The sequence below is a fragment of the Chenopodium album genome, chromosome 19 (assembly GCF_948465745.1).
Source record: "Chenopodium album chromosome 19, dcCheAlbu1.1, whole genome shotgun sequence".
Taxonomy (NCBI): Eukaryota; Viridiplantae; Streptophyta; class Magnoliopsida; order Caryophyllales; family Amaranthaceae; genus Chenopodium; species Chenopodium album.
Genome location: NC_137852.1, coordinates 12,551,923 through 12,577,137, shown reverse-complemented (window position 1 = coordinate 12,577,137; position 25,215 = coordinate 12,551,923). Strand labels below are relative to the sequence as shown.

Sequence of the window (25,215 nt, the reverse complement as noted above, 5' to 3'; positions counted from 1 at the left end):
AACAATCAAGTACTCCGTATTAATCCACCCAATCGAGCATGAGTGAGGATCGTAATGGTAACCAATCTATCATAAGATTGCATTACCATTTCCAACAATTCCGTGATAAACGAAATTTGTTTATCACAAAAATTATCCGTAGCTCGGCCAAGATTAGCTCTTCCCTCCCATAAGTCCCAACAAGTCAACCATTATGCACAAAGTGGTGCAATTTTAAATCGAAGTCCATTTTTTAATTTTTTTTTTATGGACAACACACAAGGCAAACAAAACCCTTTGAAATTTCTTTAATTTCGAAAAAAACCCTTTGTAAAACTACCCTTTCATCAACTCAGTTATTCAGCTGACAACCCAGAAAACTCTACCTGTTTTACTCACTCCTTCAAAAACCTAGTACTCACTGCCTATTATATACAGTAATTCACCCAAAAAAAAAAAAAACCCCACAAAAATTGAGAAGCAGGAAACCCAAAAAAAAAAAAGGGTTTTTAATTCTGTAACAATCAAATTGAGTTTTGTGGGTTTCCGTAACATTCAATTTCTGGGTTTTTTTTGTTCTTCAATTCGAGTAATTCTCTCTAATTCTGTATTTGTTTTTTGGATTATTTGCTCCAATTTTTCATGCAATGTGTGTTAAATTTTAAGTTTTGATTGATTGTGTTGAGTGATTGAGCATTTGTTAAATTGGTGTTTCAAAATTTTGGAATTTATTAAAATTTCATTGATTACGATTGTTTAATTTTGATTTTTCTCTGATTGTTAATCGATTTTTTTTTTACCCAGCTACAATTTCGGGTCTTGTGAATTATTTTTCCACCCAGTGTGTTGGAAGTGTTATTCTATCGATCAATTTTGATAAAGGTGATCGTTTCTGAGTTGGGGTATGGAGTTGGATGAGGAATTGATCACTGCTTGCAAGGTATTAGAATTTTTGTTTTTATTATTTTTTTTAAATTTTTTTTTGCAAGGTGTGTAGAAATTCTTCGGTTTCACGGGTTTTGCATTTGAGTTTAATGTATTGATTTCGCTCGTTTCTTCCTATTGCACGCTGAATTGTTGTTGTTCGAAATGATGGTGATCCGAGGCTAAGTATAGGCTAGAATACTAATGGGAAAGACTTTATCAATTGTGCATTGTATTGTGTTAGCTTGCTAGAATCCATAAATCTGTAATGGGGTGTGTTTATCTGTATTTCAGCGATGAGGCAACTCTTTTTTTTTTTTTTTTTTTTTTTTTTTTTTTTTTTTTTTGGGGTGGGGGTGGGGGGGGGGGGGGGTGGAGGGTGTTTTACTTATTAAACAAGTTGGAAATGGATTTAAGTTCAGTGTTGCTTTGGCCTTTTCGGGTTCATGTGCAGAAGTAATTGGCTGTAGTATTCACATTAATGGGCCGGGTTAAGTGGCCCTCTAGAGAGGGCGAATAAGATGTGTTTTCTTATTAATCGTTGTAGTTTGATTACAAAAGATATAGTGTTGCTTTTACCTTGATTTTCTTTCAAATTTAGAACTTGTGGACCATACTTGGCAGTCTCATAGTATAATCATTAGGTTTTCCTTTTTCCACTTATTGAGTTCTTGTCAGGAAATTTAGGATGCACTTTGGGGGAATTTGGTCCAAATAGTTGATAGGAAATGGTACGAGAAGTATATAGCTTTTGGTTATCTTAATCATAAAATGTAACCCCCTTATCCGAATGTGATAAAGAATTACCATTTTTGTACTAGTATCAAACTAAAGATAGAATCCTATTTAGTGACTCAAGTGGTGCTTGATGGTCTGATTCTTGTGAGTCTTGATTTTTTTATAATTTATTTACTTATTTACTTCCTCCGTTCTTTTTTAATTGCAACGTTGGGAGATTTTACACCGTTCACACACATTTGTTTGATTGTCTTTTGTGATTTAAAGGAAACATTATCGTGTGGGGTATTGCTAGATTCGTCTTTATCTATAATTTCAAAATATTAACTTCTTTGATTTTTACTAAAGTATAGTTAAATATATTAATGTTGTAAAACGTGCATTTCCAATTGTGAAAACCCAAACATTGCAATTAGAAAAGAATGTAGGAAATACTTATTTAGGTGAGCAATGATAAATTTGTACAGACAGAGGATATCACGGTGTAGCATGAGTAGTCCTGAGATTAGAACAGATGGAATATTATATATTATATTGTGATTTGTAAACGTATATGAGGCTTAATTTGTAAATGCTGTTGTGTCATGATATTAGCTAAGGGGTGATTTTTCATGTTAGAGGGCAGTATTGTATGATATGTTGTCAACTTGGGATGGCTTAATTGGATCTTGAAAACAATAAAGAAGTCAAGCTGTAGGAAACGGCATAAGATTTTTACACAGTCTTCCCATATGAACTACGTCAATGAAGGAAGGGACATTAGCTGTTCCTAGTTCCATCATATTTCATGTTTGTTCATCATTCAAAAAGAAGTTTAGTATACACAAGCAGAAAGTCCTATGATATCTTAACCTTAAGGTGATAGTGTGTGCAACGAGAGTCATGTTTGAAACTAAAGTTGGCTCTCAGTTGATAAAAGCTCCACATTAGAACGATTTCTCTTACTATTCCTTATGGACAACATATGAAGAAAATAGGGGAAAAAAATGAGTCCTGCAGGAAGGTTTTTCGATAGTTTGTTAAGAAAAGAGAACAGTAGTCATCGATGGAACTGCAGATTTTTCTTAAGTACTAGTGATAGGCTTGTGTTTATTACATTTTTTTTTTTGCAATTGCCATATTTGAGGTATGATACTGACTATTTATGACTTTAGTATTCCTTTCCCTTTTAGTCAAGATATGAATGTTCCTATTATCTTGAATTCTGTTTTATCGACCATTATATAATTCATCTTCTCTAAGTGTCCTGTGATGTTCATATGTGTGACAATTATCTTAGGAGACAAAATACGTCTTTTTTTTAAAAAAAATAAAGAAGTAGCTGTGCATTATGTTAACACCCTTTTGCATTTGTAGGACAAGTTGTTACAATTCCGGTTAATAGAGCTAAAGGATGTACTTACTCAAGTAGGCCTTCCAAAGCAAGGGAGGAAGCAGGTAATACTTGCTTGATTTAATATTTGTCTTTGGATATATTAAATGTTGAATGGCTTTTGGACAGAATAGAATGCAATGTTATTCCAACTACCTTTTCTGTCACTCTTTTAATTTCTGATTTTGAGAAAACACTTCTTGTCTATTATTCTTGTACGCAGGATCTTGTGGACAGAATTTTGGCCTTACTTTATGATGAAGGCAGTGAGTTTCAACCTTTATATTACTCATGTTGTCTTATATAGTTGTGCAACTTCTACGCTGTTCCTTTTCCGTTAATTTTATGTCAATCAACATTGAGTAGTTCGCTTTTTTCTTGTCAAGTGCTAATAAATATGAACGGAAATTAGTCCATGAGATGCATCTTTCTTGATTCTTTGCATCTTTTCTTGTATCTATTTCCAGATTTATTTTATCTAGTGCAGTTACCTTATTTTCTCTTACAAGTTTGTATTTCTGCATGTGGTCATGTTTGTTTCATTGGATGTATTGTTTTACACCAGCTGTTTGTTTACAGCTCCAGGTATTTTCAAGAATAATGTCAATGGGAAGGAAGGATTGGTGGAAATAATTGAAGATGCATACAGGTTAACCACTCCCCTTGCTGTGTTTAACTGTTTATAGAATTAAACAAGCTCCTTGCAATGAAGAAAAAGGCTTTCCATAGATCCTCTATTGTATAACAGCTATTACTGTCTATTCCTACTGTTATGTCTGACCTTGGAAATAGTGAATTGTCTTTTTTCTAATCATGAATTGGATGTTAAGCCTGATTATAAACACTGTGCACCTTTTCAGCTTTTTGTTGTTGCTGTTGTTGTTACTTATCAGATAACATTTTGTAAGCTGCAACCTAATTTCCTAATATATTGTTGAGAATGAGGTATCTTTTGCGACTTTCAAGAACAAAATAACTGCATGTTCACATGCATGCATGTTTTAATTGACCTTTGATAGCTGAGCATCTTTTGCCTGATAGCTGAGGCAACATTGATGCATGTCTGCCTCTGATCTTGTTCAAGTGAAGATGATTGAGTAATTGACCTTTTTTTTGTCTTGATCAAGCAAGGAAAAAAATAGGGTTTCTGTGAGTTGAGGTGCAATATACCATGTGCCACATTTCATGAGGTACATAGGTCATAATCTCTGCTAGGGTTTCATAAGATACTCATGTTAGAAGGAGAGCGATGGGCGATCATGAACTATGTGAAAGTCCCGAGTGCTTAGAGATAATTTAAGAAATTTCTTTACTTGTCCCTATCCTTGATTATGTATATGTGGATTTCCTGTTCTTCCAAGCATGCACTGTCTTACTGTGTTTTAAACCCCTTTTGGATTTTTTTAATTAAACTTGTGCTGTCTTTGGAGTCCAGAAAGATGCATGAATCGGGAAGTAATGGCTCAAGTGCAAAAAAACAAAATTGTTCAGGTAGCAGACCTAAAGAGGAAGCTGAAGATCTAAGTGAGTTAGAAAGGAAAATTCGTTGTCCTTGTGGCAGTGATGTTCCTGGTGGTGGTGCATTGGTTCAGGTAATTTTTTTTATGCCTGTATCTAATTTATTTTAATTATGAATGTTGGTTACTCTGTAATTCCCATTCTGAATGTAATCCCTAAAATACTACTATAAATTTATAATGTTGATTGGTCAGTAGCCTTCACATATTTCAGCTATTATTCTCATTTATGAATACTTTGATGTGGGACCTGGAAAGACGATAAAAAAGGAAGATCATGACACTATCATCAATTGGCAAAATGTTTCAGTGCCAATTTCGTTCCTCTTAATTGTGTCCCCAGTATGTGCTCCTATAGGGGGTGCTTGACTGTTTGGTATAAACACCGTAAATGGAATGGAAAGGATTTAAATAAATAGGGGAAAGGGTAATGATAAATGTTACCTTTACTATATGTTTGGTATCCTAATAGAATGGAAACAATTGAGTAGATTGTAATTGAGTAAGGAAACGTATTTGGTTTCCACTAGTTTGTCAAGGGTAACAAATTGGGGGATTTTGTTACCCTCCGGAAACGGCATTTGTTACTTTTAACTCATACCAAACAACGAGAAATGGAAACGCTTGTTTGAATTTGTTTCCTACATCTAAATTTACTATACCAAACGCTCCCTTAATGTTTAGTTGGGTGGATTAAAACTCATTGTTGAGTACTCAGTTATCCACATTTGATTGGGTTCAGCAAAACCAAATGTGTTAAAGAAATTGAATCTAGTTATTTGTAACAATATTACTCAACTAATATCATTGCTGGGACTTCATTGTGGTCGGTCTTTATTACTCAAATGTTTCCCTTAGATTTATCATGTATATAATTTTTTTAATCCATGAAATCAAGATTTGACTTCAAGTATACGAGTATACAACAATTGGAAAAAGGAAAACTTGAAGTTGCAGCAGCAAGAAGATTTGCCTGCAAAGATTTTCTGGCTTCTTTCCTTCACATGCATGAAGAATGAGGTTCCCCCCTTAAGATATTTATGCCTTTATAGTTCTTTCTTGGCACATCATTGGCCTAGGGATAGACTCAAACGCATTTCTGACAAAGACTATGTTAAACACTGAAAGTGGGAGAACCCTTGGACGATTACAATGAGATGACCTCTCTAAAGGCCTAAACTGCAGCCCCCATGTAAAGTATTTTCTGGGTTTGGAGGAGATTAGGCCCTTTCAGTCTTTTCTCTTAGGGTTCTTGTTTGTATTGCTGGTAGTTGGTTGGTTTTTTTATTATAATTTTTTTTTTTTTGAGTATTGGTGATGGTCAGACTGGCTTGAATAAACTTCCATTTGTCAGATTATGTATGTTTAATCCTTATTGTCTTTTGTGCTCAAAAGGCTGAAAATTTTGAAATCCAATTGCCCAATTGGCATTATTGTTCAATTTGTTTGTGCTAGTTCAACAAAAATTCTAGGATAAGAGAAGTGCATTAATTCATATCCTGTAGAGTCATCAGTGTCTCACCGAACACACCCTAGAACTTCTTTGGATATAAAGATCCCTGTAAACGTGCCTTATCATTTATGGTCAAAATTATTCCTGCTTTTTGTAGCTGAATGCAAGTTAGTCCATTGGGGTATTGGTAGAAGAATTCTGTATCAATTCTTTAAAATCTTACTGTTGTTGAGGATTGTTTGTTATCATAGATGCTATTGTATTACCAATAATGAATATTCTTTTCCATAGCTCAAGGAGAAATAAGTACAATGAGGTGAACAGCTTTTGTTTCTGCACAAAAGCTGCTTCTGCTAGAAAGACTGATCTTTCTACTTTAGGAGATCCTCTTTAGTAGCTATCTTTTGGCTGCTGCCCTTCCAATTTTCGTTGCTGTTTCTAAACCCATTGTATTAATTGCACCTCAACACTGGTATATTTAATTGACACTCTTTTCCCTAAATGATGCCTACATATCTGCCCTATTTAATTCTCAGCAGGACTGTAGGAGCCAAGTGTTACTTAAAATCCTTTTGCGCTTGTAATCATGGATTTTGCCTTTACCTATATCTTTTATACAAACAAATCTTCTGTCAACTATCTTTTACTAACATAGTTGCCATTGCAGTGTGTGGATCCAGATTGCAATGTATGGCAACATAGCAGCTGTGTGATCATTCCTGAGAAGCCAACAGAGAATATTTCCATGCCTATTCAGTTTTTATGTGAAATCTGTCGAGTGAAACGTGCTGATCCGTATGTACAATTTTTCTCCCCTCTATGCTCAATTTTCTGTTTTGTATTATGTTGTTCTTTTTTGGGCCTTTTGGCTTATATCTGTAGCATTGCAAACACTGTTTGAAAGACATTAGTCATAATCTTTAGTATTATAGAAATAAGCAAAATGAGATTTGACTGGGAGTTGATTTGGGATAGCTGTTGCTAACACAATTTTACTTTATCAGTTATTTATTGGATCTATAATGTTAATGTTTGGATATTTTATTTAAAAATGTGTACTATCTTAAGCTATTTGTTTCGGTGGATGCGTAAATGGGCTTAATTGTCTTTTTAAGTTGTATCTTTAGTCATTGGATTTAGCCATAAAGATGTGCTCACTAATTGTAAAAATAATGGTATTCAGTTTTGTCTAAGTCGATAATTGGGTTATGAGGTTGCTGATCCTGATAAGATGTCTTCTAAATGATTTGCTATTCACGTAGTATATGAGTTAATTTGATGGAGTATTAATTCACTATCGCTACACATGACAGCTGTGTTCCTCTCTAACTAAAGGAAAATTTAGTGTGACATAATATATTCTGATGCAAACTCTTAAACAAACATGAGCTGAACATGAATCCAAAGGGAGCTGAAATGCCTGGTATCCAATGGCATGATATTTATGCAGTTTGATGGATTATGAGACTTCGTTAAACAAAGAAAGGGCATTAGATAGCAATTACTTTAATTTATCATCATCCGTGACTGTAACCCGGATGTTGGAAGCCATGGGGTCGAACAAGGTAGTTTGGTCCGGTAAACCCTGTTGATAGGACCTGGCAACTACATATTTGTGTTTTGTGCTTGTAAAAAGTTTATTATCTCACCTTAAAATAAGTGAATGGTTTAATGGAAAATAAGATATAAATGTGGGTACTGTTCTTCCTCCCTCCTATTCTTTGCCCCCATTTTTTTTTTTTTTTTTTTTTTATATTAACTATTTATTTTTGGTTGCTCTTTCTTATGGTTAATTATGACATATTTGCAGCTTTTGGGCAACTATGGCACATCCTCTGTATCCTGTCAAGCTATCATCTTCCACACTTCCTGTTGACGGGTATGCAATGTGTTCTATGATCCAAACAATATTGTTGTATTATCTAAGTATTTTAACTATGTTCTTGTATGAGAGAACATAGCATATATCAAGAGGATGATAGGATAGTAAATTATTATTTCTATGTGCTTAGACAGACTTGACACAAGTCAGACATGTACACATATTTACGCACGTAGGTTTGTGTGTATGCCTTTGTATGTGTGTGTATATATATGTGTGTATATCAGCACATTTTGATCTATTGTGGTGGATTCAGGCTGGATTGCTTTTTGGCTGTTATTTTAGCTATTAGCTTATATTCGAAGCAGGCATGTTCTGTTTACTTTTTATGAGTGATACTGTTTCTCTCTCCCATCTGTGAGAGATTTTTTGCCACGTATGAGCACCCCATTGGTTCTTTGCTTGAGATATTCATTATCATGGCTTATTATGAATTGTTGATGTAAGGATTATGTTATACTTATCAACTAGCAAGAGGATTAGGAAGAGGAATCCATATAGTTTTAGCTAGATGAGGTGAAGTATTGAGGGGTATTGGTTTTAGAATCTGCCCGTCGGGGTGGTTGGGGGGGGGGGTGTTTTGATAGTTTGTTATGAGATCTAAATCAGAATTGAAATTAGCAGAAACTTGAGTATTGTGCCTTGAGATTTGATCTTTCACATGTTTTTTTCAAGAAAACTGTGAGAAGAGCTGGATTATTTGTTTTTTTTGGAAAGAGGTTTTGAAGGCTACGGTACTACACTGCAGAGAACTTTATATTTTAAAAATCATAGAATTCACCCCTCTGCCTCACACAGCTACCTAAGCATATAGAGTGCCAGAGACAAAAGTAATGGTCATATATGATTTTATATTGAACTACCTAGTTGGTTTAATTGCAGAAGCATTTTTTGTTATATACGATTATACTCTTTATATGGTAGCTGTTTTTCAGGTGCGGTTTTCCTTTTGTGATAACCTTGTTTCTGCATTTTTTACTTCTATATATTATTCAGTACAAACCCACATGTAACCGTGGAGAAGAACTTCAAATTAACAAAAGCGGATAGGGAATTGTTGCAGAAGGCTGAATATGATGTTCAGGTTATTTTTCTACACTCTGGTTGCTGTGAGTACATGAAATTCTATCATTCAATAACTCTTAAAAGTGTACTCATTTGTTTTGCAGGCTTGGTGCATGCTCTTTAATGATGGTGTTCCATTTCGGATGCAGTGGCCACTAAATGCAGATCTGCAGGTTAATGGTATGTAACTATGTGCAAACTGAGAAGTTGCTTGATAAGTGAGAAGTTATTTGTTAAGATGCCATTTGTAATTGATTCACCTTATCTGTCAATATGATGTTCATCCCATATTGATCAATGCTTACTTCTACAGCTTCATTAAATCCTGTCGCTTTTTTTCTTATTGGTTGGTTATATTATCATTAGGTATTCCGGTCAGGACTGTGAGTAGAGCTGCTTCACAGCAGTTAGGAGCTAATGGACGTGATGATGGTGCAAAAGTGAGTTTTTTTTGTTGTACCTTTTCACTATATATTAGACCTTTTTTTTTTTTTTTTTTTTTTTTTTTTTTTTTTTTTTTTTTTTTTTTTTTTTTAAAAATTCGGTTTGGGTATATTATTATCTTCAAAAAAGGAATTTTGAAAAGAACAGTGGAGTGGGATACTTGATAATATTGCCACAATGCCACCTAAGAGATAAACCCCTTTCTGCCTTTCTAATGTGTTTGAAATGTACTCTGAATTTTGAGTGTGGTCTTCATTTGATTAGCAACTCCAAAAAAGAAGGGGGTTGGGGTGCAAGAGTGGGATATTGGATTTGAAACCCTTCTCATGCAAGAAATTCTCCATTAGGTTCATTTTCATTGATAAATGACATTAGGAAGGCCATATCCTCTTGAAAGCATTTCAAAAATCTATGACTACATATAGTGTCAGATTCTAACCCCTTTCGTTGTTTTATGTTTTCTAGAACATACATTAAGTTTTCTAGTTTATTAAAGCAATTGTTATGTAACCTTCGATTATGAAATTCCAATGTAAAGCTCTCTAGGGAGTAGTGATAAATGAATCCAAGCTTCCTACCCAAAGTTGTTGCATTTGCTTTAATTCTTGTGTTGCTGGTAGAGCTTTAGTGTCATTGCATGTATTATAGCATCTCATATTATCAGTGATTCGGTCCTATTTGTGCCGTCTTTGGCCCACTCAGCCATTATCTGCCAATCCTGCACACCTGCACTCTTGTTGTCAATAGTCAAGATTAGCCTTGTAAATCAGATGTTGGCTTGTGTTGCTACATGCTCATAAGCATTTTCCACGCTACGCCCTTGCTAGTAGATAGGTAAAAGAGCAAGTCGCATGGTCTGGTGTCAAGACGCTTGTGACTGCGGCCTGTAGCATATTATCATCTTCTTAATGCAAAGGAGAACTTAACTTTCTTTAACTACCCAAGCCACTCAATTGCCCTTACTTGCAAAACCCTCTCAAAAAAATCTACTAAGCATGTCAGCAACTAAAATTGATAAGAAGATCGAAGTTCTCCCTTCTTTAATCCTCGCAATAAAATTAACCACTCTTTATGGGCTCCTTATGCCAATATTGAAAATCAACTTATATCTTATGACCCCACTGAATATACTCCTCTCAATAAGCACATCTAAAAACCCAACTTACTCTATAGCGAGCCTTCTCAAATTCTTATCTTAACACTACACCCTTGTTCTCTTTTAATGGGATTTATTAGCAATGTCATTGATCTACTTTGCCTAAGTAGAAGCACTATGGAACTGCAAAATCTTGAGGGGAATTACCCGCTCTTACTTATTGACCAATACTTTTGTGACACTCTTAAAGGTTTAAGCGAGCAAGCGTATTGATGGGTCCCAAACCTGAGTAAAGGCTAGTAGTCACATTTAACAGTTTTGGAAGAGCCATTTTGCCTTACTTCTAGCCATGCTAAATACCGCTTGCCTTATTGCACCCTCATTGATGGTTCTCTTAAGTTATATTCCTATTTGAGAAGGAATTGGATCTGAATGCAAGCTAGACCTATGTACCATCTTCATGAACAATTTATTTATTTATTTTTTTTTTTTTTTTGTGAAAAGCTACCTTTAATTAGGTTCGTGTGAATACAACTGCTTTATATAACTTTTTTCCTAAACTAAATTACCTTGTAGGTACAAAAATTGAGTGGGCCCGCCTTTTCATTTCTACCCACTTATTTCTGATATTTATAATTTTATTTTGCTTGGGGATTTTGGGCTTCTTGACCCTTTTTAAATTTTTATTTTCTTACCTAACACGAGAATATCAGCAACCAAACCCCAGGCCTTAGCTAATGCTACAGAAGGTGAATACTTATATAGCATATGTCGCCATTGAATCTCTTTTACTTGTCATATTCACTTTATGTTTCATGCATTTACTTGTGTGAAACACACTGAATAATAATTTTTTGCAGATTACATTGTACATTGTGGAAGGAGTTAACAAGATATCTTTATCCGGCACCGATGCCCGTACATTTTGTTTCGGTGTCAAACTTGTGAGAAGGCGTACGCTTGAGCAGGTATCTTCTCCTCGTTTGATTTGTCAGTTTGAATCTTCTCTCTCTCTGTTTTTTTGTTGGTTAAATCGACCTTCTCTCTTTCATTCTGTGCATAATTACCATTGGTATCTTGGCTGGGTAACGAAGGCCTCTGTATAGGACTTGCATGCTGTAATATTAGTCTCATTGACTTTTTTTTTTTAATTAAGATTACCTTTTGAGAAATGTTATACTCCCTCCGTCCCCTATTGATAGTTCCTTATGGGCATTTTTCACATGAATTAATAAACACAAATAAAAAATAGTAAAAGTACATTGAAAAAGTAAATTGACATTGGGTATGCAAAAAAGTAGAGAGAGCAAGTAATAAAAGTACATGGGAAAACAAAATTTACTTGGGAAATTTAAATTTGCACAAATATTGTTGTTAATTGGAGGGAATTTTGTTAAAAATTAATATTAATGGTTGTTGGAAAAAGCAAATGGGGTGAACATTTTGGGACTAAAATTTGCCCACAAGGGACTATCATTTGGGGACGGACGGAGTATCTTTCTAAGCCTTGCCTTTACCAATTACTCCATTTTACTTGACATGAAAAAGGTAAGAGTTAATTGTTGAGAAGTTGCTATTTTGTCTGTTGAAGTAATGTCTAGATTTTCTTTTCATGCCTTTGATGTTAAATTTGATGAAGATACTAATAGTAATATCATGGTCGAAATGGAGGGGTGGTGCTTGTTCAAGGTATTTTAACAGAGGGAATTTTGACAGTGTGCAGGTGTAGGGAATGAAAAATGACGCGATGGAGCTGGGGTTGGGTTTATAAATTTCTCTTTCTTTGGGTTGTGCTTGTCTTAAAATTTTTATTCCAAGGCTTGCCTACTTGGATAGTTGGATCTGTAAAAATATATATTGTACCTGTTATGCGTGTCCTGGAGTTCAAGTATAGAGTTGTAGGCTTGTACATCTCCTTCTCGCCCCAAGGTTAGAGGCTTGGAGCTATTTGTGGAAAGTTAGTATTTTGCTTATTCAGCAGTAGTGTGCTGACACACCATTGTTCCAATGCATGTGTTTATTTAGTGTATAAGACAGGGACAGAATATGAGGATTTTTTGGGGGCGCAGAAATAACTCTGAAAACCCCACTATATGCGGTCTTCTCATATTAATCCCAACTAATTCTTATCTCTGAAAAATTCTAATTACTACGGAGTAATATTAAGGATTCCTTCTTATACAATCGAACAGTACCAGTTACCTTTATTTATAATTATGTTAATTCCTCTCTTTCTCTCTCATCTTTGCTCTTCGTAATCAATGCTGTTCCTGGCCTTCCTGCAACCCCTACAACACCTCCGTTGCCTAGCCCCTTCTCCTCCCAACGCTAGTAAACTGTATAGCTCCCTGGTCCTTCCCACTCCCCATGCCAATATAAGTCCTCATTTTTTTCTCATCATGGAAAACCATAAAGTTGAACCTGATTGCATTAATTTGGGTCTGAATTTTCTTTAATGCTTTATCACATTGTTGAACTAATGCTCTTTTTTTCTATTATACTTTGTGTATTTTTATTAAAATGATGAATTAGCAATTTGTCAGGAAGAATTAATAAGATTTTTAAAATTTTTTTATTTATTTTAATTGATCTTACATTTTTATATGATGGGTTAGAAAAAGCATTTGATGATTACATCTGTTATAATGGGTATTTTGCGACTGAGTATTGATGCTGTCCTTGTTAGCTTGAAGAATTGTTGACGATCGTTTCTTTCTTGTTCTGGTTCACTGATGTAATGTGTATGTTTATACTGAATTATTTTTGCAGTTGACCAGCAAAATAGTCGATGAGACCTGCTTTGAACGTAGCCTTAATATATATATATATATATATATATATATATATATATATATATATATATATATATATATATATATATATATAGTTCATTTTGAGTTCATGTTTTCCAGTGCATATTTTTTACCCTTAATATTGTTAGTTGTCAAGCAGTAAAAAGCATATAAAGTTGATATTTTGAAACTATACGTTGAGACGAATGTAGCAAGATAAAATAAAAGACTTTGTTTATCTTTACATATTAATAACCAACGGTGGTCAGAGTGAATTATGTGATAGTGTCAAATGCCAAAATGGTACAACTAAAAATAGGAGGAATTACCTTACAACTCTTATGGGATTATTGAGCATTGATCTCCTGGCCAACATTATGGGATGGAGTAACTATTTAGCTTTAGTTTATTGGTGTATGAACATTGTCCTTTTGTGCTAATGCATTAATTTGTACTGGTTTCTTATCTTTATATTTTAATGCATGAGGTCTTGAAATCAGGTTGTACATTTTAGCTGCTACGAAGTGCAGGCGTGCCTGGACTATGCACTTAGTTTTTCTGTTTTACCATCAACTCATTGTATATATGGTTTATCTAGGTGCTAAGCATAATTCCCAAGGAATCTGATGGTGAATCATTTGTGGATGCACTTGCTCGGGTTCAGCGCTGCATTGGCGGCGGTATTACGACTGGCAATGATGACAGTGATAGTGATTTGGAGGTCATTGCTGATTCAATCTCTTTTAATCTCCGCTGTCCTGTAAGTCAATCTTTTTTAAAAGAATATTCCTGGCATTATTTACTCCAATATTTCAGCTGTTTTTCCTTGCTGTTGAGTAAGATTTCGATGGATGTATGATCATTGTAGTAGATTTTGAATTATGGAGGGATAATACATCATTCCCTCAGAATTTCTACTATTGAAAAGCAAAGCCAAAAGAGTCCTTCGAAAAACACTGTAACAGGCTATTTGGTGTTGTCTTCTGTGATTAAATTGGATAATATTTGTTTATGCTACAATACGTGGAGTATTTGTGAAAAGATCAATTGCATGGACATATGTGGTTGTCGTTGGATAACTTGATGATATATTTCAACTTACACTCTGCATGTTTTATTTTTACTTAGTTCTATACATTAGCGGAGCACCAGTGGTCTGTCCATAATATTAATAAATATTAAATTTAAAAAAGCCATTCTATCACCAAGATAATATACTTTCTAGTATTGGCTTAAGAAAATATGGGTCAAGAACTATTTGGTAAATTAGTAGTCTTGTATATGTAGGTGGCATTGGGTTAAACTTTACAGGTGTAAACAAGTTGTATTGAATGTAAGGCTGAAATGTACCGGATTCATTGTGTGCTAATGGAAAATTGAAAATCTTTGAGTAAAGGTTGTTAGTGGACATGATAATTTCTATTCTTTATATAGGTAAAGAAGTGCTATTTGGTTTTTTCTGTAAAATTTATGTCGAGTACTCCAGACTTCAATCTCATAGATGTGTTCAACACTTCAGTTTAGGCCAAAAATCAAAGAAATTGTCAGATGAAGATACTAGTAGTAATGTACATAATGACAATAACTTGGGTTGTGCACCGGTCCAAAACTGGACCGGACTATAACCGTTTTGGACCATAACCGGAATCGCTCCTTTTTTGCTGTCCGGTTTTGGATAGGATGGAAAGGGCTTTGCCTTTTTTTTTTTTTTTTTTTTTTTTGTCCTTACTGCCCTTGCTAGTTGCTACTCTGTATCCAAGATTAACCTACCTGACTATCCAAGCTTCCAAACCATATAGTTACAATAAGTTTAACACAAATACAAAGTTTTATGAATCTGAAAGTTCATTATATAATTAAAAACCCAAACAACATATAAAATCAATATAAGTAATATGACTTTGAACTTTATAAATAAAATTTAGCAATGTATATGACAAAACACAAGTATCATTCAAAATTAAATTCAAAAAATACAATATGTTGATTTATGTATTGAAAGTTTTAAAAACATATATTCATATAATCGTTTGAAAAAAAAAAACCCAAAAAGGAGGACATAAGAAGTTGTACGAGAGTGGTCACATATTTACGATGAGAAGGTTCATTGTGCTACGGTTTCCATTGCTAACCTTTGCAGATTTCTGCTTCTCTAGAGCTTGTTGAATTCATCTATTCTGACGGAAGTTCAGGATGTGAAGAAGCTGAAGAGCAGTGGTGGTATGGAGGTTGAAGATAAAGGAAGGTGGAAAAGGAAGAAATTGACCCAGACATTCTGGTTGCCACTGGTTGACGGTGAGTGGTGGCATCTAACCAAAGTTTCGATGGTCTTTGGTGACCGTGAGGTAGTGAGTGTACTGCTTCTTATCCTAGAGGGGCGCTGAAATCGTTCCTATTGGATCGTGCGTGGCAGCTGGCTTTTCTTACTGTGCTGTGTTGGCTGTAATCTACCACTGCTCGATTGCTTTAGCGGCATAAGAATGTTTGATTTTAAGTGATTCTCTCCAGACAGCTTCACTCCGTCAAGCCTCTAGATTTGGCCGATTTTCATTTAGCTTCCATTTCGCGAGTCTCACAAGAGGGACATTTCGCTTGTTGGATTACTCAAATATCCAACTCTTCCAACAGGTTTTAAGTGGTCAACACAAGAATAATGCGAGACGCTGTCGCGGTGGAATTTGAAAAAGGTTTCGTCGTCTTTTTCCCGCTTTCATCCTCCCTTCGCAATCGAAGGGATGAGATTTGAGGCCAGCCGTTTTTGGAACGTAGAATGTAAGAGAAATTCAAATGTTATAACTCCAGTACGTACGTAAAAAAAAAAAAAAAAAAAAGAAAAGGCTGTTTCATTATGGTAGTATACCAGCCTGAGTCCAAAGCAGAGAGGTAAAGGACATCTGCTAAGCAAGCACAAAGAGTCTGGTGTTAGATCAGGATTGGAAGTTTCTGAATCAGCTTTAATTGTTCGGAGAGAAAGACGTTGTTTAGCAGGTTTATGGTAGTTCGATACTCAAAAGTAAGAACCATCGCACATAGGAAGCTCAAGCCGAAAGCGATCACCTAGGCTGGACAGAGGCTAGGGCTACTTTCTTCCCCACCGCGTTCGATTTTAGGAAAGCCAAAAAACGTGAGGAACTAGCGCAGGACGCGAGGCAAGGCTTATCTGCTCGGGATAGACAACTTTTTACCCTTGCGCCCTGTGAAAAGGTTGGTGCCCGGAAAAAGACAAGCGTGTAAACACGTTGATCCCGGGGTACGCGATCGTCTTTGTAGGAGAAGCCCTTGATCAATTTTCCGATTACCTTACCTGCTGCCCGGGGGTGTAAACGCGTTGATCCGGGGGTATAAAAGCTTCGAATTACCCCAATCCCTAAGCTAAAGTCCCCGTTTTGCAAAAGGTAGCGGTTCTCGGAGGGCCGTTCTTTGCCTAACTGTCCGAGTAAGCGCTGCTAGGAGTGAAGGAATCGTCGGGACTTGTCCAACGGCGAGTCCCGAAGGTGGGCCTTTAAGTAAGCACAATTGTGCAAGGATGCTAAAGGAAAGGGGTTGGACCAACATGAATAAGGGCTCTACTTAGTGGAAAAGATACTCCGCATATGGCAAGAAGGGACCTCAGAGGTTCTAGTCTTCTTTCTTGTATCTGCAAAATCGTGAAATGGCGCTCACTAAGCTCATAGCTAATAGGTTTTCTTGGTGAGTTTATTTTGATTGATCCATCACAAACAGCCTTTGTTCCTTGCGGAAGTCTAATGGATAACATTTTGCTATCTCAGGAGTTACTAAGGACCAAAAAAGCCTGGACTTCTGGATCATCGGCGTTTTTTTGGAATAGGGGCAAGGTGGGGAACTGCCATGGTTCCGCTGCATCACAAGGAGCAATTGTGAAGAATAGCCATTCTCGAACAATCATTTGAGAGAGAGAGAGAGAGAGAGTTGGTGGGCAGCTATGGTGAAAGTGAATGGGTTTCTTTAGATATTAGTGTTAGAAAAACATTAAGGCTGACTAGAAAACAAAATTGCATATGAACCGGGCTTTCGGTCTGGACTGGAAAATTCCAGTTTTTTTTACCCAGAGAACCTTGTTTTAAAGGACCGGGGACTGAACTGGAATCCATCGGTCCAGTACGGTCTGGTCCGATTCTGGATCAGTAAGATCTTAGGTGCAGTTCAATTTTAATCTGGAAACTCTTCGCTACTGACATTTGTTTTCAGATCTCTATACTTATACTATACCGTGTACATTTATTTACGTGGTATACCCTTCTTTGTCATTATCTACCAACCAAAGCACATCAGTCAGTATCTAGCCATAAGTTTATTCAAGATTAATGGAAAACCATGTGGAAATACTTTTTCCTCACCTTCATCTTCTGTGATGCTATTAATGAGTTCTATGCCACATTCTTTTCATTTTCATTTTCATTTTCATCCGGGTTGAATGAGTCACCATTTTTAATTATGTAGCTCTGGGTTACAACGCTAGATATTTACCGACTATTTTTGTCTTAGCTGTTGTGAAGTAGTCACGCATTCACCTATTCAATCAAGCTCTAAAAATCACCTGAAGAGTACAAGTGCTAACCCCTCCCTCCAACAAGAATGAAATAAAAATAACAATAATAATAATAATAACAATAATAACAATAATAACAATAATAACAATAATAACAATAATAACAATAACAACAATAACAATAACAATAACAACAATAACAACAATAACAATAACAATAACAACAACAACAACAACAACAATAACAATAACAATAACAATAACAATAACAATAACAATAACAATAACAATAACAATAACAATAACAATAACAATAACAATAACAATAACAATAACAATAACAATAACAATAACAATAACAATAACAATAACAATAACAATAATAATAAACGAAAAAAGAGGATAAACTGAAAATCATTTCCTGAGCGGTGACAGTATAATGTGGATGGTATTGTTGAAGCTAAATAGTGTCTCACTATGTTTTTTGTTTCAACTGGTTGTGGTATTCTGGCTTTACAAAAACAGTGACTTTAAGCATTGTTTGTACCTTTATCTTTTTCTTATGTTTTATTTTTAACGTTTGGGGGTTGATTTGGGCATGAAACACAGATGAGCGGCTCTAGAATGAGGACTGCTGGAAGGTTCAGAGCTTGTGCACACATGGGTTGCTTTGATCTTGAGACTTTTGTGGGACTAAATGAACGCTCTAGGAAGGCAAGATTTTTACTTTATTTATAAATTGACTGCTTGTTACTGGTAATTGATGCATGTATAATCTGTTTCTATTGGTTACAGTGGCAATGCCCTATATGTTTGAAGAACTACTGCCTTGAAGATATTATTGTTGACCCTTTCTTCAATCTTATTCTAAAGAAGGTATTCCCTGGTCATGAGTTATCCTGTTTCTATTGTCATTATATATATTCGTGACCCTAAATTCTGTGAACTCTAGATGCGAAGCTGTGGAGAAGAGTTAACTGAGATTGACATGAAGGCTGATGGTTCTTGGCGGGTAAAGAATGCCCGTGAAGTTGGGGATCTTGCTCAGTGGCACGGCCCAGATGGTTTGGTCCAGGTGTCCAACCTGTCACAAACTGCGAGGGAATATGTGTCAGATTGCAATACTTTAAATCCAGGCATGCCAAATAATGTTGCCAACTGGCATGCTGTTGGACAAGGGAGTGACGAAGTTGAAAACATTGACCAGAATATTATTACAATGAGCAGCACTACCACAGGAGATCTGAAAGATGATGGAGACCCGAGTATCAATCAAGATGGTGTTTCTGATATGAATGAACCTGAAGTTAGCTCAAGCCTGCCTAACTTTGGCCAAATATATGAATCCAATGGCCAAAATTGTAATCTTCCTACTTCATGTGCTGATGTTATTATTCTCAGCGATTCAGAAGATGATGATGTTAGTCTGGTTTATCCTGAAATTTCTCCTGCGGTTTGTCATGCTAAAAGTGAAGAATACTCAATTCCTGTGCCTGAAAAAGATCTCAGCTCATATCCTGTTGGTTCTGATGAGGGCCATGGTATTTTCAATGCGAATCCTGGCGATTTTCTGATTTCTCAGTCCCCTACACCCAATTGTTTGCCAGGAGGTTCTGGATTTGATTTCTTTGGTACTTCAGGAGCTTTGCTTAATGAGCACAATCCTGTTGCCTACTCAGGACCTGTTAATTGTGTGCTAAACTCTGGTTCCACTATGGATCCTGTTCCTCATGTGATCGCCTCATATGATCCCCACAACTCATTTGACCATCAATTTACCTCTGCTAATGGGGACATCCCTCTAGAAGTTATCCTTCCAGATCCAATTGTTTCTGGAAATGAGCTGCCAGTTTTAAATAGCAGTCCTGGTGAGGATTGGATTTCTTTGAAAACAGGGGCTAATGGAAATGAGAGTTCCAGCAGCAATGTGGAGGCCCATCAGGAATCTGCTGGCGAAAATGGACTGGATTTGCAAAACCAGTTTAGGTCCAAAGAAGGTATACATTCCAGTTTAAAGGTTGCCTTGTTTTCTTTTGATGCTAAATATTATGAGGGGGTAGGAATTTCTTACTCTTAAGGTTTTTATTTATGTTTCTTTCAATTTAATATGCAATAAGGCAATTTGTTGCAGATGCTGAAGTATATGTTTTCTAGTGTCAAACTTTTTTCCTATTAATTGCTTATTTGACGAGTGTCACTTGTATAAAATACCTTTTTAGATAATAACTTTAGTGCATCTATATGCCTAGTTGTATTTTATACATCCTTCTAGGGGTGTTCACGGTCTGGTAAACCAAAACAAACCGCAAAATTGCGGTTTAGGATTTAACATTCTAATAATTGTATTGTGATGCGTGATATATATTAAATGTATTTATTTTCTTTATTATAAAAATTATATTATAATAATGGTTTGCGATTTGCAGACCACAAACCGCATTAAGTTGCACTTTGCGGTGTGGTTTGATATCAATTTTTTTTTTAAAGCCGCATTTTAAACACTAGCCACAGGTTGGTGAAAAATCCAAACCATAACGTAATTTTAGAACAAGCTGGAAAAAACGGTTTGGTTTGCGGTTTGGTGTCGTCTAGTTGGCACTCTGGATTATCTTACCTCCTTAAGATATTACTACTTCCGTGCCTAAATACTAGCAATAGTTTGACATAACACTATTCATATGTTGACTTTGTTATTACTAATTATAAAAATTAAATGTTATTGTGAAATATATTGTTGGGTTAGTCTCAATGTATATCCGGAATTGCAAAATTTTAAATAATTATTATCATTCCATATACCTATGGTCAAATTGTACATTGACACGTGCTAGTCAATTTGTTGTATGTATTTTGTTTGTTTTTTGTTGTGTCTCCATAAAAAAGAGAGCAATTGGGCTAGATCAATATAGTTGGGGATCTCCTCCAAATGGAAATGATCTTTTGGCAACATTCAAGACATGCAACAAACTCGTATAGAAAAGCTAGACATTTGAAAATTTTAAGTAGTATCTTTAACAATTCATGATAACATTGTGAATAAGATACTGATAATGAAGATGGCTTCTTTCCGTTTGTATTTCCGATTATGACAATATTGCCCCGCAATCAATTTTCATTTTAAAAGTATGCAAGCAACTGAAAAAAAGGTGGTTTTGTTTTTAATCCACCTTTATTCATTTAAAACGCTTAATTTAGCTTTAATCTGATTACGTATTGTGGTAATACTCAATTTGTGGATTGCTGTTTTGACTAGTTTCATCAGCAAATTAGGTTGTTTTTTCATGTAATACCAAGAGAGTACCTGTAGTCTACAACATCTACACTTTTACTGTGCCTTTTAGGGCTTTAACCCATTCAAGCAAGTAGATTGGAATTTTTTTTTCCTCCTGAGATGTATGTGCATCAGATGTGATAGTTAAGAGGATTGTAGTCTTTCTTGTGTAGTTTTTTTTTAATAGATGAAAATCTATCTTCTCCGTGACGTCATATTTGCATAGGCATGTTTTTCGAAGTACAGTAGCAATTCCCAAGCAGGATTCCATTTGGATCTTTATTTTTTGAATTTTTTTATTTTTTATTTTATTTATTTAATTGGGGGTGGGGGTGGGGGTGGGGATAGTACATGAGGTGTGTGTATTATGAAGTTAGCTGGAGATAGTTTAATATGTAAAAGGAAGGTAAAATTAATGGAGCGTATATCAGCGGAGGTAGCCTTAATTGCACGTCTCCCCTTAGATGGTCTCTAGCAATCTGTGATGTTTTTGATGTGGCTTGAATATTTGCTGTAATTCTGTAAAAGATAAAACTGCGTAGATTAAGATTTGAAGGGTAATTTAGATTGCATCTTTTTAGTATGTGTGCTATTTGAGATGTATTTCTTCACATGCTTCCATGTTACTTTAAATGTCCAGGATAACATTACTGTTTTTTTAATGTTTTTAAATTTAATGAAAACATTTATATTCTTTCATATGTTTCTGCCATTTGTTTTCAATTTTCATTATTGTCGATTATAAAGTCTTAAATTAAACCTTTCCAGATTCTATACTTCAAAGGACTCATGGTGAATCTGGATGTGGATCTGATGTTGCTGCTAGTAGAAAAAGGTCTGATGGTCCTTTCACATTCCCTCGCCAGCAAAGATCTCAAAGAAGACGTTCTTGTATACAAACATCTACAAACCTCACATCCAATCAATGTAAATAGCAGTAGCACACTCGGACATGTAATAGACCTTCTATGGGACCATTGTGGGAGGGTATTTATTAAATTGGCTTTCCATTTCTATGGTGGTTGTCCTTTTTAGCCTTAGCGGGCTTACCTTGCAGAGCCAATTTTATCATGCTTTTTAGGAAACGGCTGATTTTTCACCTTTCACAATTTTGATTATCTGTGAAGAAATGTTTGTCATGTGGCGGCCCATCAGTTGAATGAAGGCGTGAGCTGTTATTGTCTAACATTGCTGGAAGATCATGTGGATCAAGTTGGGCGTGTTCTCCTGCATATAAGGTATGTAGTATGGCCATTATGAATTTGTGGTAGATACTTGCCTAAAAGGTCAATGATATGTTTAACGGAGAAAACATCTTAAATGCCACTGTGAATATTACAATTATGTCAAAATTATTGTCAATGTGTAGTGTAATTTGAAATAACTATGTGGCTACTGGATCCAGATGGAGGTACTTCATTTTTCCCTTGAGAAATAATAGTAGTAACATATACTCTATTATTGCTTTTAAATGTCTGTAATAGTGATAATCTATGATTGGATTTTTTTTGAGATACCTACTATAACTGAGGGAAAGGAAATTCGTGAACCATGCTTACTGGTATGAGTTTGGTTTTTTTTAGTTCGTTTTGCCATGTTAAATTAGATGGAACAACTTAAGCAAAAAGCTCTCAACTTTGGTTCTTTTTTAGAGGGAGAAGCTCTGACTTCTCTCAAAAAAGGAGCTTATCTAGAAATCTAGAACAAAACCATGTGTCTAGTCATCACTCCCCTCTGCCGACATCACATAGCCCTTTTTCTTTCTTGCAGGCTTAATCGATATGCCCACACCTCTTTCTAGCTAATTAAAACTCTATAGCATCACGTAACTCTTCCTTTCTTTGTTGCTTTTCGACCAGTGATGTCCATCTCTAAGACTCTAACCCTATCCGACAATTGATGTCTTTTCAAGCCTTCAATTTTCATCGATCACTAATGTAGCCTAGTCTCAGACTCTCAGCTGTTTCTTCTCTTATTGAGTTGGAGACTTGGAGTAGTGAGCCAGTGAGTTCATCATCTGTTTTGTTTCAGTGAGGTATGGTTGTTTTCCCCTCTTCCTCTGCCTCCTAAGTTTCAGATCCACCGGGTCTGCCTAGCTGATGACCAATTTGACAGCACTTTGTCATCTCTGCTTCCTAATCATGCTTCTTGCTGAGGTGTTGCTGCCTTTGTTCAAATCATCTCTGCTTCAATCTTTGAGGTCCCCAGATCTGATCCTTCACCTTCGGCTGGTTTTATTTTATAATGCTGCTTATCTGTTGTAATTAATAGTTTAATACTACCTCCGTTTCATATTATTTGCAACTTTGGAGGACTGCACAGACTCCTAGGAAAAATTTGTTTGTCAGTGTAAAATAGAGTGAATAATATGGGTGCATGTGATGAGAAGAGAGATAGAGAGAAATGACAACCTAGGGGGGGGGGGGGGGGGGGGGGGCGGCATTTGTTGCAAATAACGTGTACCATCTATTCTTTGGCAAAAGTTGCAAATAATATGAAACGGAGGTAGTAATTAGGCTTTTTTATTAGTTTTTGGTATATTGTTTATTTGTAAGGCATGCTGTAATTATTCAGATTTTCTAATTTTGTAATCAGTTAAGACTTTTTCATTTTGGTGTTTGTTTTAAGTAGAATTTCTTTGTTTTTAGTTTAATTAAGTGATGGAAGGCTTGGCATTGAATTTGCATTATTTAGAGTTAGGTAAATTGTCTACCTTTGAAGTCCATTTACTAGTTTTCCCTGGAACTGGAGCTGGGTCTAGAGGGCCTTTTGATCTTGTTCTAATTGTCTCAATGTCATTTTATTCCATTGTACAAGGTAGTCCATGCTGTTTTCTTTTGTAATAAATAATGTGGATAGATGGACTTTAGGGAGGTAATGTACACACTTATGTTCCTCTTTTGGAAAATTCAGTGTAATTAGACTGGTGGCGTGTTTCATGCACATTGGTAAAATTTTTTTATTAAAATTGAGATTATATTAGATATAACATGACTAGTACTGTTGAAACATTCCCAATCCCCGATCACTTCTCTTGCACATCATAGTGTTCCCCTCCCCCGTCCTTTGCACTTCTTAGTGTATTTGTATCATGCTGCTTGTGTATTATTGATTTGGTGTGGCTAATTATTTTTCTGACATGTAGATTTTGGGTCTGTCGTCTACTCATCTGTGCCCTGAGGAAGCAAGCTTGCCAGTTGCAAATCTACGCAAAGCTGGAAGAAACTTTGCAAGATGACTATTATGCTTTTAGTTTGGCATATCTGAACATGTTCAGCTGACAATTAAATCGTAAAGAAGATAAATTACTCGGTGACATCTAAAACAAGGAAATTATTCCTGCAGGAGCTACAGTCCAACGGTCCAGTGAAGTATGTTCCAAGGTCTACTGCTCAAGTCTGATGAAATTTGCTATTCATATTTCTGATTGAGAATAGATTGTTTTTTTTTTTTTTAGTTCTCAGAATAGATTGATTAATGCTGCAACAGAATGAGGTTTTATTAGTGAATCTGCTAGAATTAGGTTTTTTTTCCTCCCTCACCCCTCCCTCCCCCCAGTATAGATTAGGCGAAACAGGTAGTTAAGGGTGACAGCTGATTTAGTGGTGGTGCTGCAGAGGCCATGGGTTAGTCTGATTTATTCGGAAGCTTCTTATGTTGGGAAGCTGTCCATGATAAGAGGATGACTGGCCTAGATTTCTTCACAAACGTATGGCAAAGAAAGTGTAAATATATCTTACAGGTACTGGTTCTATAATGTTTTGATAATGTGTAAATACATTTATCCTGTTAGTGCCAAAGTATTGCGTACTTCCGAAATTTGAGTTCTGTTCTTTCTTGGGATCCTCTTTCTCACTCCTTTTCCATTACATTGTTTCATTTGTTGAATCTTAATCATGCCTATATTGTACAGTAGTATTTCATCATCATTTAATTAAGGAAAAACTGTCAGATCCACCTTTTATAACACTTTTTTTTTTTGAAAAAACACCTTATAAAAATTTTCTTGTAAAACACACCTAAACCAAATTTTACTTTTTGCGAAATAACACCTTAAATCGGTTTCAAGGCTTTGACCTTGTTATCCGGCGTTGAACCTCACGTGAGGGTCACGTGCTCAACCCCTCCCTCAAAACCACCAAAACCACTGCCTAACCAACACCAACCGCTGA

The 25,215-nt window shown here is 35.6% G+C and overlaps 1 protein-coding gene across 1 annotated transcript; it reads left to right on the top strand.

Moving 5' to 3' along the window:
• The first annotated feature begins 344 nt into the window (after positions 1–344).
• LOC145594702 (E3 SUMO-protein ligase SIZ1-like) lies at positions 345–24,856 on the top strand. Its single transcript, XM_081651035.1, has 18 exons — positions 345–568; positions 784–919; positions 2,998–3,078; positions 3,237–3,279; positions 3,593–3,662; positions 4,449–4,605; positions 6,651–6,778; positions 7,794–7,862; positions 8,862–8,949; positions 9,035–9,110; positions 9,297–9,370; positions 11,331–11,438; positions 13,861–14,022; positions 18,382–18,486; positions 18,568–18,648; positions 18,725–19,769; positions 21,812–22,281; positions 24,189–24,856. Exons 2-17 carry the CDS (start codon positions 884–886, stop codon positions 21,976–21,978), a joined length of 2,490 nt encoding a protein of 829 aa, XP_081507161.1. The 5' UTR covers positions 345–568; positions 784–883; the 3' UTR covers positions 21,979–22,281; positions 24,189–24,856.
• The last annotated feature ends 359 nt before the right edge of the window (positions 24,857–25,215 follow it).

Excerpts from the sequence above, each read along its gene's own strand:
- LOC145594702 (XM_081651035.1), top strand. The coding sequence starts at position 884 with ATGGAGTTGGATGAGGAATTGATCACTGCTTGCAAG. Across the intron at positions 3,663-4,448 it reads ATAATTGAAGATGCATACAG|AAAGATGCATGAATCGGGAA; the intron begins GTTAACCACTCC and ends TTTGGAGTCCAG. Across the intron at positions 9,111-9,296 it reads TGCAGATCTGCAGGTTAATG|GTATTCCGGTCAGGACTGTG; the intron begins GTATGTAACTAT and ends TATTATCATTAG.